This window comes from Mesoplodon mirus (genome assembly GCF_964341445.2).
Source record: "Mesoplodon mirus genome assembly, chromosome: 4".
Lineage (NCBI taxonomy): Eukaryota > Metazoa > Chordata > Mammalia > Artiodactyla > Ziphiidae > Mesoplodon > Mesoplodon mirus.
In genome coordinates this window covers 104708817-104724158 of record NC_138979.1, presented here as the reverse complement: position 1 = coordinate 104724158, position 15342 = coordinate 104708817, and the positions used below count along the sequence as shown (strand labels likewise).

Below are 15342 nucleotides of genomic sequence, written 5' to 3'. Positions count from 1 at the left end.
TATGGTTGAGTTCTGGGGCACATAATAGGTTCTGAAACAATATTTGTTAAGTAAATGACAAGAATGGAAGCTGGATATGTAAATAAGCCTTTAATAAAAAGCCCATAATTACTTCATCATATTCAGTCGAGGTTACCATAAACTCTCTGAAATATTCTAAATATTTACCTTTAAACTTAAGAATTTTAAAATGTATTTCCTGTTTCATTATAGCATCTTCAGTCCCTTCCTTATTTCCAACATCCAGTTTGTTACCTGAACCTTTATATTTCAGTTCTAGAATATCTTTTTTTTCTTTTTTTTTTTTTTGCAACTTCTATTCTTTTTATTTATTTTTTTATACAGCAGGTTCTTATTAGTCATCCATTTTATACATATTAGTGTATATATGTCAATCCCAATCTCCCAATTTATCACACCACCACCCCCCCCACCACCACTTTCCCTCCTTGGTGTCCATACGTTTGTTCTCTACATCTGTGTCTCTATTTCTGCCCTGCAAACCGGTGCATCTGTACCATTTTTATAGGTTCCACATAGATGCGTTAATATACGATATTTGTTTTTCTCTTTCTGACTTATTTCACTCTGTATGACAGTCTCTAGATCCATCCACGTCTCTACAAATGACCCAATTTCATTCCTTTTTATGGCTGAGTAATATTCCATTGTATATATGTACCATATCTTCTTGAGGTGGGCTTGTATTGCTATAAACTTCCCTCTTAGAACAGCTTTTGCTGCATCCCATAGGTTTTGGATCATCATGTTTTCATTGTCATTTATCTCTAGGTATTTTTTGATTTCCTCTTTGATTTCTTCAGTGATCTCTTGGTTATTTAGTAACATATTGTTTAGCCTTCGTGTGTTTATGTTTTTTACGTTTTTTTCCCCTGTAATCAATTTCTAATCTCATAGCGTTGTGGTCAGAAAAGATGCTTGATAGGATTTCAATTTTCTTAAATTTACTGAGACTTGATTTGTGACCTATCCTGGAGAATGTTCCATGTGCACTTGAGAAGAAAGTGTAATCTGCTGTTTTTGGATGGAATGTCCTAAAAATATCAATTAAATCTATCTGGTCTGTTGTGTCATTTAAAGCTTGTGTTTCCTTATTAATTTTCATTTTGGATGATCTGTCCATTGGTATAAGTGAGGTGTTAAAGTCTCCCACTATTATTGTGTTACTGTTGATTTCCTCATTTATAGCTGTTAGCAGTTGCCTTATGTATTGAGGTGCTCCTATGTTGGGTGCATATATATTTATAATTGTTATATCTTTTTCTTGGATTGATCCCTTGATCATTATGTAGTGTCCTTCCTTGTCTCTTGTAACATTCTTTATTTTAAAGTCTATTTTATCTGATATGAGTATTTCTACTCCAGCTTTCTTTTGATTTCCATTTGCATGGAATATCTTTTTCCATCCCCTCACTTGCAGTCTGTATGTGTCCCTAGGTCTGAAGTGGGTCTCTTGTAGACAGCATATATATGGGTGTTGTTTTTGTATCCATTCAGCAAGCCTGTGGTTTTTGGTTGGAGCATTTAATCCATTCACGTTTAAGGTAATTATCAATGTGTATGTTCCTGTTACCATTTTCTTAATTGTTATGGGTTTGTTTTTGCAGGTCCTTTTCTTCTCTTGTGTTTCCCACTTAGAGAAGTTCCTTTAGCATTTGCTGTAGTGCTGGTTTGGTGGTGCTGAATTCTCTTAGCTTTTGCTTGTCTGTAAAACTTTTGATTTCTCCATCGAATCTGAATGAGATCCTTGCCGGGTAGAGTAATCTTGGTTGTAGGTTCTTCCCTTTCATCACTTTAAATATACCATGCCACTCCCTTCTGGTTTGTAGAGTTTCTTCTGAGAAATCAGCTGTTAATCTTATGGGAGTTCCCTTGTATGTTATTTGTTGTTTTTCCCTTGCTGCTTTCAGTAATTTTTCTTTTTCTTTAATTTTTGCCAATTTGGTTACTATGTGTCTCAGCATGTTTCTCCTTAGGTTTATCCTAGATGGGACTTGCTGCGCTTCCTGGTCTTGGGTGGCTCTTTCCTTTCCCATGTTAGGGAAGTTTTCGACTATAATCTCTTCAAATATTTTCTCTGGTCCTTTCTCTCCTTCTTCTCCTTCTGGGACCCCTATAATGTGAATGTTGTTGCGTTTAATGTTGTCCCAGTGGTCTCTTCGGCTGTCTTCATTTCTTTTCATTCTTTTTTCTTTAGTCTGTTCCGCAGCAGTGAATTCCACCATTCTGTCTTCCAGGTCACTTATCCGTTCTTCTGCCTCAGTTATTCTTTTTTTTTTTTTTTTTTTTTTTTTTTTTTTTTTTTTTTTGCGGTATGCGGGCCTCTCACTGTTGTGGCCTCCCCCGTTGCGGAGCACAGGCTCCGGATGCGCAGGCCCAGCGGCCATGGCTCACGGGCCCAGCCGCTCCGCGGCATATGGGATCCTCCCAGACCGGGGCACGAACCCGTATCCCCTGCATCGGCAGGCGGACTCTCAACCACTGCGCCACCAGGGAGGCCCCTGCCTCAGTTATTCTGCTATTGATTCCTTCTAGTGTATTTTTCATTTCAGTTATTGTATTGTTCATCTCTGTTTGTTCTTTAATTCTTCTAAATCTTTGTTAAACATTTCCTGCATCTTCTCGATCTTTGCCTCCATTCTTTTCCCGAGGTCCTGGATCATCTTCACTATCACTGTTCTGAATTCTTTTTCTGGAAGGTTGCCTATCTCCACTTCATTTAGTTGTTTTTCTGGGGTTTTATCGTGCTCTTTCATCTGGTACATAGCCCTCTGCCTTTTCATCTTGTCTGTCTTTCTGTAAATGTGGTTTTTGTTCCACAGGCTGCAGGATTGTAGTTCTTCTTGCTTCTGCTGTCTGCCCTCTGGTGGATGAGGCTATCTAAAAGGCTTGTGGAAGTTTCCTGATGGGAGGGACTGGTGGTGGGTAGAGCTGGGTGTTGCTCTGGTGGGCAGAGCCCAGTAAAACTTTAATTTGCTTGTCTGCTGATGGGTGGGGCTGGGTTCCCTCCCTGTTAGTTGTTTGGCCTGAAGCAACCCAACACTGGAGCCTACCCGGCTCTTTGGTGGAGCTAATGGTGGACTCTGGGAGGCATCATGCCAAGGAGTACTTCCCAGAACTTCTGCTGCCAGTGTCCTTGTCCTCATGGTGAGCCACAGCCACCCCCTGCCTCTGCAGGAGACCCTCCGACACTAGCAGGTAGGTCTGGTTCAGTCTCCTATGGGGTCACTGCTCCTTCCCCTGGGTCCCGATGCTATACTACTTTGTGTGTGTCCTCCAAGAGTGGAGTCTCTGTTTCCCCCAGTCCTGTCAAAGTCCTGCAATCAAATCCCGCTAGCCTTCAAAGTCTGATTCTCTAGGAATTCCTCTTCCCGTTTGCCAGAGCCCCAGGTTGGGAAGCTTGACATGGGGCTCAGAACCTTCACTCCAGTGGGTGAATTTCTGTGGTTTAAGTGTTCTCCAGTTTGTGTGTCACCCACCCAGAAGTTATGGGATTTGATTTTATTGTGATTGCAGCCCTCCTACTATCACATTATGGCTTCTCCTTTGTTTTTGGATGTGGGGTATCTTTTTTGGTGAATTCCACTGTCTTCCTGTCAATGATTGTTCAGCAGTTAGTTGTGATTCTGGTGCTTGCAAGAGGGAGTGAGTGCACATTCTTCTACTCCACCATCTTGAACCAATCTCTAGTTCTAGAATGTCTTGAGTCTAATCCCTTATTTCCATTCTTATTGTCTCTTGCCCTAACACAAACTCTCAACATGTTGTATCTGAACTTTTAGAGTAGCTTCCTCATTGGTTTATCTTCTCTTGAATCTTTCTTCTCCTTCTCTTGAATTATTTTTATAAAATGCACGCCTCATCCTGGAAACATTTAGATTCCTTAACATAGAATAAAAGATGCTTCAGAATCTTACCCTGACATCTTGGTCTTTTTTTTTTTTAATTGGAGTATAGTTGTTTTACAATGTTGTCTTAGTTTCTGCTGTACAGCAAAGTGAATCAGCCACACGTATGTATATATCCCCTCTTCCTTGGATTTCCTTCCCATTTAAGTCACCACAGAGCATTGAGTAGAGTTCCCTGTGCTATACAGTCTATTCTCATTAGTTATCTGTTTTATACATAGTAGTGTTTGTATGTCAATCCCCATCTCCGAATCCATCCCACCCTTCCTTCCCCCCTTGGTATCCATACATTTGTTCTCTATGTCTATGTCTGTCTGCTTTGCAAATAAGTTCATCTATTCTATTAACATTTTGGTCTTATCAGTTGGTACTCTTTACTATGTAACTTCTACTATCCAGGAAATAAAAATGGAGAAGTGAAGGAGGAAAAAAGTAGTCCACACTTACCACTTTTAGAATCCCACCTTTTAAAAACCTCTACCACATTCGAAAAATATTTTAATCACACAGAGAATGCAGTAATCACTGAACTCTCTGTCTCTAAAATGGGAAAATTTAAAAGTCTCAGTGAAATTTAGGAAGGACTTAGTAACTGAAGAAACTTTAATAAATACTTGTAGCTGATGAAATTCCTAAGAAAAGGGAAGTCAGGCTCTTGGTCATATATATTTTTGTCATTGACTATAGTTTTTCTTTTTACTTAATAGGGATGAATACATTGCTTTGTGCTCCCATTCAGACCCAGATGCCCCAGAGAGAGGTATGAGTTCATGCAAGTGCCTTCATATTTTAATCTTCTTTGATAGTTAAAACTTTTAAAACACAAAAAATTTCATGTTAGTGACGTGATTTAGGGATTACTTACCAAAATGGACCAACATAGACTGGAAAAACTATGTACCTTTCCAGTTAACTAAGTATAGTTAAATCACTGCCAGTTTAAATAATAGGGAAATATGTTAATTATATAAGGACTTCTCAACTTTAATGGGCATATGAATCATCTCAGGATTTTATTAAAATATAGATTCTTATCCAGCAGATCTGTGGTAGGTCCTGAAATTCTATACTTCTAACAGTCTCCTAGGTGATACTAATGCACTGGTCCACAGACCATACTTTGAGCAATAAAGAGTTAGACCATGTCCTTACAAGTAAAACCACTGCATTCAAGGACAACTCAACCACCCAAGAGTATAGAGTGTACTATAAATTAGCCATCATGCACTTATTCCTTCCAAGTCTTTTTTACTTAGAATGAGAATGACCTATCTAATATAACAATTCGAATTTACATTATAGTTACATTTGGTATTGTCAGTCTTTTCATTTTTTAGTCAGTCTAGTGGATGAGTAATTAACCTTAACTTTTAATTTGTTCAGAAACACTAAAAGTATTCACAGACTTCAGAAAAAAATTTAAATAACAAATTACATGCTGCACACCACACCATTGATTCAAACAAACCAATGTAACATGCAACCATCATCTAGGATTGTTTATATAATACTCTTTCTATATAGTACATGTTATAAAATACCTTTTTAGAAGTTTGCATTTGATTTGGTCTCTTATATTTTGCTTTCTTTGTAGATTTCAATTACAGAATACAACCGTGAAAGGAAACGTGCAAATGACCAGACAGTCATCTTTTCAGATGAAAACCAGATGGACCTGACAGCAAGTCATACTGTGATGATTACCAAAGGCCTTTTAGATTGTACCAAAAGTGAAAAATCCACCAAGATAGATACCACATCATTTCTGGCTAACTTAAAGCTCCACATTGAGGATGCAAGAATGAAGAAAGAATTAAATTTTTCCAGGGATCAAAACACTTCTTCAGAAAAGAAAATAAATTTCAATGACTTCGTAAAAAGATTGAAAACAGGAAAATCGAATGCTTCTCCTTTTACAGGACCTGATAAAGAAAATTCTGAGATGCCTATTCATTACAAAGAATCAAAGAGGGCCTCTTCTATGCATCAAATGCATGTATCTCTTAGTGTAGATGTAAATAGCAGTAATATGACTAGACTCTTTAGAGAACAAGACGATGGGATGAATTTTACCCAATGTCATACAGCCAATATTCAGACTTTGGTTCCCACATCCAGTGAGCCCAGCTTAAGGGAATTTAAAGGTGATGATAATACAATTTATGGCAATGACTTTATGGACCTGACAATTAACCACACTATACAGAAGTTACCTTCAGCAGATAATCTGTCTGAAATAGAAAATCAAACTCAGAATGTCATGATGGATGTTTCAACAGGTTGTGGAGCTAAAGCACTAGGACAGAAGACAGTCTTTAAGGATAAACCGAACGATGCTTTTCAAGACCCTTCCTTAAATCCTGAAGGTGACATACATATTACCAGCAGTCATATTACAGGGACAGAAATTCAGACAGTCACACAGACTTCCAACCAGGACGTCAGAACATTGGCCATGATCCCAGAATCTAAACGTTCCAGTCCAGCTATTCGAGATTATAAGACATTTTTCTATTCTAGTTGTAATGATGCCATGGAACTGACCAAGTGTTTCTCAAGTATGAGAGAGGAGAAGAATTTGCTAAAGCATGACAGGAGTTATTCTAAAATGTATCCCAATCCAGATGCCATCTCTCTTCTCAGAGAGAATACGATTTATTTGGGAGAAGAAAGCATGGACATTACCAAGAGTCACACAGTTGCAATAGATAATCAAATTTTTAAACAAGTTCAGACAAATGTACAGATAGCAGCTGCACCAGTATCTGAAAAAGAAATGATGATCCAAAATCACATAATCGTGTCAGAGGATGGGGAAATGAATATAAATTATAGCTCAGTTCCTCATGTATCTAAGGAAAGATTACAGCAGAGCCTGGAAAATCCTTTATTTATTTCATTGACCGACAAAAGGACTGAAATCTTCACAGATGAAAATATGGATTTGACTAAAAGTCACATAGCTAATGTAGGAAGTCAGTTTCCTCTTGTATCTTACAGTCTGGCATCTGAGAATACCAGTAAATCTCATTCTCACAGCATAAGCCCTTCAGATGAATGGGAAGAAATGACCAAAGGTCATATTGAACCACCCCGACAACCAAACATAATATCTAAAAACATCCCAACTGACACATGGGACAAAGGAAAAGATCAAGTTTTGAATATTTCACCCTATCTTGATAAAGATTCTCCTCAGTCACCTGATATTAACCAGAACATAGCAACAAGCCATAATATAGTATACTCTGGTGGAGATCTTGATAAACAAGTACCACTGAGAAATAATAGAAATACAGTTTCTTGTGAGCAATCTTTGTTTCCTACTACAAAGCCATTGTTTTCATCAGAAGGACAGTCTGCCATGAGAAATCATAATACTGCTGTTAACAGTCAAACAGTGAAATCTGTACCAGACCAGAATTCTAAACTGCCTGAGCCACTAAGGAAAAGTTTAGGCAGTCCCACGCCTGACTGTTTTCATGACAAGATAATTATTTGTTCAGAGAAGGAGCAAAATATGGACCTAAACAAGAGTCACACTGTTGTCATTGGATTTGGTCCTTCTGAAGTACTAGAACTAGGTAAGACTAATTTAGAAAACACTAACAACCAGCTAACAACAGTAAACAGACAGAAAGCCATAAAAGTTGAAAAATGTAATGAAAGTCCGATAGAAAAAACTGGAGTATTTATTTCTAATGATATCATGGGTGTGTTGAAGGACAAAACTGGAATTCTGAATGAAAAGCAAGATGTCAAAATTTGTGAAAGGAAAAGTCTTGGCAGACTAAAAATTGATAAGACTGTTGTATTTTCAGAGGGAGATGAGAATGATATGGATATCACCAAGAGTTACACAGTGGAAATAAATCATAGACCTTTACTAGATGAACATGATTCCCATTTGGTGCCTTTGGCAGGAACTTCTAAAACTGTTTTGTATACATGTGGGCAGGATGACATGGAGGTCACCAGAAGTCACACAACTGCTATAGAATGTAAAACTATCTCACCAGATAAAATAACTGCTAGGCCTGTGGACAAAACTCTAATGTTTATAGATAATCACGATGAACTAGAGATGACAAAGTCCCATACTGTTTTCATTGACTACCAAGCAAAGGAAAAAACTGTGCTTCCAGACAGCCCTAACTTTGAACTATCCAAAAGAAAAAGCCTAGAAAAATCAAAAGTGACACCTAATCCTGCTAAGGAGGGTGTTTTCTTTCCGGACAATGGTGCAAGTGATCATTCAGTAGCAAAAGTCAGCCAGCTAACATTACCGGGGGAATGGTCTAATAGAGATCCTTTAGAGAAAGCTGAAGCATTTATAGCTGATGATAACATGGAAGTGTCTAAATCAACCATTTGGAAAAATGACAAAGATGTACAAAAGCCTGGATTTCTGAATGAATCTCTATCAGGCAAAAGTCAGAGAAGGAAGAGCCTTAGACTCAAAAATGACAAGACCATTGCATTTTCAAAGAATGACAGAAATGGTATGGATGTCATCCAGAGTCATACAGTGAAAATAAATAACAAAGGTGTCCTGGAAGATAGAGAGGACTCCCATTGGGTGCCTTTGGAAGGAACTTCTAATACTGTTTTCTATACATGTGGGCAGAATGATATGGAGATTACCAGAAGTCATACAACTGCCTTAGAATGTAAACCTCTCTCACCAGATAAAAGAACCACTGGGCCTATGGACAAAACTGTTATGTTTGTAGATAAGCACAGTGATCTGGAAGTTACTAAGTCCCACACCGTTTTCATTGATTGTCAAGCCATGGAGAAAATACTTCAAGAGTACCCTAAATTTGGAATAGCAAAAGGAAAAACCTTGGGTGTTTCTTTTCCTAGGGACCATAGCTCTGTTCAAGAAATCACTAAAGAACAAGCACTGGCTGTAGAAAACAAAATTGTTCTTCACACTGAGCAAAAGCATCATGTGATACCCTTTGTTCCTACTAATACATTGTCTGGGGGTCAAGATGAGACAGAAATCAAGTTCCATAGCACTGCCGTGGATGAAGAGGTCATGAAAGTTGTAGTCCAGGCCTATGTACTGGAAAAAGCCAAAACTGAAAGCTGTCACTTAAATAGTACAGATAGAAGAAATGTGGGTTTTACAGGCAGTTCTGCAGCTGCTCTTTGTGGATCCAGTGATGATTATTCCTGTTTACCTAATGTTTCCTTTTTTGATAATTTGGAGGAGAATGGCATGCCCTTATGTGATAAAGATGATGTAAAAGCCAGTCATTGCCCAGTTCAAAATGATCTTCCTTATGCAAACAATTTAGCTAGTGAATATTATTTGAAATCTGAGGGACTGCCTCTTTCTGCTCCTTGTTCTTTGTTAGAGAAGGAAAAAGTTGTTCAAACCAGTACCCAAGGACAGTTAGATTGTGTCCTAACAGTACTCAAAGATCAAGATCTGATTAAGGAGCCCCCAAATCTATTAGCTAATGAAACTTTAGTATATGGTGAAGATTTGGGGGAGATGACTAAACTTAACTCAAAGCGAGTATCTTGTAAGCTTCCAAAGGATCAAATGGAGGCCTTTGTTGATAATGCAGATCATAGTTTAAAGAAGACCTTTGTTGATGATGTTTGTATTGCTCCTCAGCATCATCTGTCAGCCCAGCAACATCCATTACCTCAACAAGGACAGAGTATTGTCAGTAAAGATGAAACAATATTGTCTAAAGTGGGAAATAAGAATTTAAATATTGTTAGAGGAAATTCCTCTGAACCCATATGTGAAAACGATTCCACAATGCTCAATAATGAGAAACAGTTTACTATGGCCTGTAAAAAAGAACTAAAGAATAATATTCAAACAGCTAAATGTAATACAGCTATAGATTTCCACAGTACCTCAGACTTGACTAAGCAAGTTATTCAAACTCATATCGATCCTAGAGAGGCATCAGATCCTGTAATTGCATCTAATGCAACTTTTAGTAGTATCAAACCACATCTGAATAATTTGAATGAAAAAACTGAAGAATTTTTAGATTTCCAACCAGTTCATATACCACCTTCTCCAGAACAATTACTTGAATTAGTAAATAAGGCACACAGTAATATGAGTATAGTGCAAGCTACAGAAATACATAATGTTAACATAGTGTCCAGCAGTGTTAAAGAGGATAGGGATGAAGAAAATAAAATTTCTCATAATGGAGCGGAAACCATCTCTGTACCATTAATGACGACTATAAAAGATAAAGTGAGGAGATGTCCTTTGGGAATATTTTTGCCCAGATTGCCAAACAAGAGAAATTGTAGTGTCACTGGTATTGATGAACTGAAGCCGATTCCAGGAGACACAACTGATTTAAATAACTTAGAAACTCAGCCAGTCTCCAGTAAACATTCAGACACTGGATTTGTTGCAGCTAAACTGAACTTAAGTCCATCTCAATATATAAATGAGGAAAATCTTCCTATATATCCGGGTGAGATTAATTCCTCAGACTCTATTAGCATAGATACTGAGGAAAAGGCTTTGACTGAGACATACCAAAAAGAGATTTCACCATCTGAAAATAAACTGGAAGAAACCTGCAATAGCCAAAAAAGAACCTGGGTACAAGAAGAAGAAGATGATATTCAGGATGAGAAAAAAATCAGAAAAAGTGAAATTAGGTTTAGTGATACCGCACAAGATCAGGAGGTGAGCTCTGTCTTGAATTAAGAAATGTTGATTTTTTTATGAGTATTCTTGAATTTTAATTTTAGTCTCGGGTAACCAGGAATTGATTATTTCCAATTATAGGCCTGGAGAAATATTCCTATGTAGAATCTTAAGAAATTAATTGACTAGCAGTTAGACTTAAACACAATTTGAAGTGACAAATGGTCACAAAAAATGAAATAGAAAGTAGTACAAAAATTAATATCAAAATTGTGTAATTAATTCTAAATATTCTGTCACTTCTAGTGATTTGTCATTTTGGCTTTGCATATTAGAATCTCTAGCCAGGGCATATGTAGTTTGACAAGTCATCTTCAGTGTGAAAATATTTGGAGGGTAAAAAGCTTTTTTATTATGCAAACTGCTTAAAGAAAAGCTGGACTGAATTTTCTTGGCTAATGAGGATATATAGAAGCTGAAAGTCCATTTCTTTCAAGGATGGGAGAATGCCTAGATCAAGCCCAGTATCTCAAAGTGAAGTAAGTGAGATTTTGTGTTTATTTAAAAAGTCATAGAAGTTTCTTTATTTTGCAACATCCAGGCTTTTTAGATGTCCTGAAGTGACAATGTATGATAAAAAGTAGAGCTAGTGAATTAACCAATTTGTAAATATCTTTGTTATAATTGATAAAAAAGCAACATCTTGGACATAGAATTGTTAAACCCTCAGCTGAGAAATGTAAGTCAGCACTTGTTCATTAGGTTGGCAGCAGAGGGGCAGAAGGAAGTATAAAGATAGGGCTAAATGTGGATGTGTTCATATTTAAATGTTGATGATAACCATTGATGTGTGTGTGTATCTCTTGGCTATACTATAGGAATACGTTAAGTAATTCAATGGAAACATACCTCCTTGCTAATACTTTAATAGTCTAGATCAGACAATAAATCCTCTTAGAAGCATTATACTTTACATACTCTATTGCATTATATCTCATTTTTAATTGAACATTAAGGGAATGTAGTATTTTAATCATAACTCTGCCAATATCTTTATCTAGAGGCCTGTTGCCATTTTTGTCTTTTATGAAATTTTTGTTGCCAAGAAGGGCAGGATTACATTTTTTCCTTCCAGATTGAATTGGTTTAATGTATTCTTGGTTATCAGAATACTCATAGCTTTGGGACTTTGAAATGGTAAATATTCACGATGTGTGAAAAAGCATGATATGTAACTGTATGATCTTAATTACATAAAAATGGATGCTAAGTTTTGTAGGTACACAAACAAGACGTAGGATGACACATCAAACGGTAAACTGCTTGTGATTGTGGATGACTTTGTTTTTTCTTCTTGTGTCTTTTGGTCTCCTGTTTTGCACGTGTTAACTTTTAAGAAATAAGTGTTATTTTAAAAACCTTAAAAAAAAGGCATAGATTTTAAAAGTTGAGGGAACACTGATTTGGATAACTTGTCACTGAAACTGAGTTTTACAGGTGGAGAAATAAAGATTAGAAAGTATCATAGGTTCATAGGTTCATAGGTTCATAGGTTCATAGGTTCATAGGGGGCTTCCCTGGTGGTGCAGTGGTTAAGAATCCGCCTGCCAATGCAGGAGACACAGGTTCAATCCCTGGCCCAGGAAGATCCCATATGCCACAGAGCAGCTAAGCCCGTGTGCCACAACTACTGAGCCTGCACTCTAGAGCCCGTGTGCCACAGCTACTGAAGCCCGCGTGCCTAGAGCCCATGCTCCGCAACAAGAGAAGCCACGACAATGAGAGGCCCGCGCACCACAATGAAGAGTAGCCCCAGCTCGCCGCAACTAGAGAAAGCCCGTGCACAGCAAAGAACCAACACAGCCAAAAATAAAAAAACAAATAAATTTATTTTAAAAAAAAAGAAAGTATCATAAGTTCATAGAAACAAAGTTTAATCTCTGTTAAGAAATATGTAAGTAAGCTTAGAAGATGATTTCAGTGGTTCTTTAAGGTGAGGTCCTGAGGAAATTGTTCATCTATGAAGCTTTGAGAAAGTTGTAACAGTAATATAAAATGTATAACTGAATAGATTCTATGAAAATTAGTATTATTTTGTTTAATAAATATTTATTGGGTATCTGCTATGTCCTAGGTACTGTTTAAGTCCTGGGAATGCTTCAGTGGGAATTTATGGACAAAAATCTGTACTCATAGAGGTCACATCCTAGCACTTAGACAAGGAATATATTGCCCTTAAAAACATAAGCACGGCTTCCCTGGTGGTGCAGTGGTTGAGAATCCTCCTGCCAATGCAGGGGATGCGGGTTCAATCCCTTGTCTGGGAAGATCCCACATGCCACGGAGCAGCTAAGCCCATGTGCCACAACTAGTGAGCCTGCATGCTGCAACTACTGAAGGCTGCATGCCTAGAGCCCATGCTCCGCGACGAGAGAAGCCACTGCAGTGAGAAGCCTGCACACCACGACGAAGAGTAGCCCCCACTCACCGCAACTAGAGAAAGCCCGCGCACAGCAATGAAGACCCAACTCAGCCAAAAGTCAATAAATAAAATAAATAAATTTATTTTTTTAAAAAACATAAGCAAGTAGGTAGATGAAAATGGCATTTAAGGCTGTAAAGTCAAATAGTTAAAATGGTAAAAGCAGGACCATTTGACTTATTTGACTTCAGCCAAAGGAGTCTTGGTCACCTGGGGAAGGAAGTACTAAAGCCTGGAAATAAATGCCTTCTCTGTACTCTAGACAGAGCCATTGTGTACAGCCAGTATTCTCTTCTGGTTTTCTGCAGTGTGGTAGCCCTGACCGTGGTGACTAGTAGTTGAAAAATTGGATAGGTCAACATTTGGTAGCTCATAGGATATGGCTGTAACCTAGATACCTCTGGGAAACATTTGCTTATATAGTATAATGCACAAAGTTATTTCTATATATATATATATATATATTTTTTTTTTTTTTTTTTTTTTTTTTTTTTTCCGTACGCGGGCCTCTCACTGTTGTGGCCTCTCCCGTTGCGGAGCACAGGCTCCGGATGCGCAGGCTCAGCGGCCATGGCTCACGGGCCCAGCCGCTCCGCGGCATATGGGATCCTCCCAGACCGGGGCACGAACCCGTATCCCCTGCATCGGCAGGCGGACTCTCAACCACTGCGCCACCAGGGAGGCCCCTATTTCTATATATTTTTTTTTTTTCTTTTTGCGGTATGCGGGCCTCTCACCGCTGCGGCCTCTCCCGTTGCGGAGCACAGGCTCCGGACGCGCAGGCCCAGCGGCCATGGCTCACGGGCCCAGCCGCTCCGCGGCATATGGGATCCTCCCAGACCGGGGCACGAACCCGCATCCCCTGCATCGGCAGGCGAACTCTCAACCACTGCGCCACCAGGGAGGCCCTCTATATATTTTTAAGTAAAATTACTTTGAACTCTAAAAGCCTTATTCTAATTCTTTACTAAGGTATTTAATATGATTATAGATAAATTTTATGTTAGAAGTATTTCTCTTAACATTGAACATTTAGTCATTATAAGTATACACTGTCATAACATTATTCTTATGATGTTTCTTTATTGATCATTTCAGACTTTTGATCACCGTGCTGAAGGAGCTATAGATAAAAATGCTAACAGTGTGTTGATAAAAAGCCTGAGCAGGACCCCATCTAGTTGCAGCAGTTCTCTGGATTCAGTCAAGGCTGATGGGACCTCTCTGGACTTCAGCAGTAAGACCTTCATGAAGGCTAAATAATAGAAGTCATCTGCTTACTTGACTAATAATAAATGTATTTCAGTTCAGGAGATATTTGAAAGTTGTATAAGCTTTTTGGTAGTTGATAAGTAAAGTCATACTTAGTTTATTTTTAATTCTTAGTTATTTTAATAAATTGAGAAGTATATATTACGAAAGTGATTTTCTTAAGAGGCTTGTAATTAGTAGAGAAACATATATGGAGCCTTAAAACTAATACACTTTGCCCTACAAATGAGTGTCTTCCCAGAAAAATCCTAGCAGATAGCTTCAAGAGCATGAACCACACATAAACCTGAACAATAACTAAAATTAAGTTTACAATTTAATTTTGACTTATTCATCACTTGAATTTGCTTTACTTGTAGCACACCCCAGTAGTCAAATAGAATCACAGTTCCTCAGAGATACCGTTTGTGAAGAGAGCTTGAAGGAGGTATGTTAAAGTAGTTCTCATTTCTAATGCAACTAATTTCCTTATTTTGTTTTCTCTTGTTTAATTTTTTTTAAATTATGAAATGTTTCAAATATACAGGAGACTAGTTTTCTTTTTTCTTTTTTTTTTTTCTTAAGGATCCAACATGGCAATTAATTATGTGGAGTAGAATCACAATTGGAAGACCTACGTTTTGTTGGTTTTTTTCCCAAGTTTACTGTTACTGAATAAACAAGAAATAATATTAGATAAAATCTGCTCATGTATAGCCTACAAATATCTGGATAGTGTTTCCACAAATATATGCAGAGTACTTTAAGCCATTTAGAAACAAAGGTGGTGGTTATAGTCAAAATGACTCACCTTGAATGGTCATGCAAACTTTTTATTTTTCCTCAGAAACTCAAAGATGGGAGAATAACAATAAAGGAGTTCTTTATACTTCTTCAGGTCCACATTCTGATACAAAAACCTCGACAGAGCAATCTCCCAACCAAAGTAAGTTCAGTTTCTTGGTAAAATAGTTATCTCAGTTAAAATATATTGTACTTGTTTACTAAACTGCATCAAAGCAAGCATTTATTAA

At 37.7% G+C, this 15342-nt stretch overlaps 1 protein-coding gene across 4 annotated transcripts in view; it reads left to right on the top strand.

Annotated features, from left to right (window-relative positions):
* Nucleotides 1-15342, top strand: part of KNL1 (kinetochore scaffold 1) — a 65598-nt gene that overhangs the window by 26108 nt on the left and 24148 nt on the right. For all 4 annotated transcript variants that reach the window (XM_082619157.1, XM_082619156.1, XM_082619158.1 and 1 more), the window contains 5 exons: nucleotides 4637-4689; nucleotides 5524-10614; nucleotides 14156-14294; nucleotides 14689-14756; nucleotides 15156-15254. In XM_082619157.1, the coding sequence (XP_082475283.1) occupies nucleotides 4637-4689; nucleotides 5524-10614; nucleotides 14156-14294; nucleotides 14689-14756; nucleotides 15156-15254 (5450 nt within the window). The remainder of the gene's footprint in view (nucleotides 1-4636; nucleotides 4690-5523; nucleotides 10615-14155; nucleotides 14295-14688; nucleotides 14757-15155; nucleotides 15255-15342) is intronic.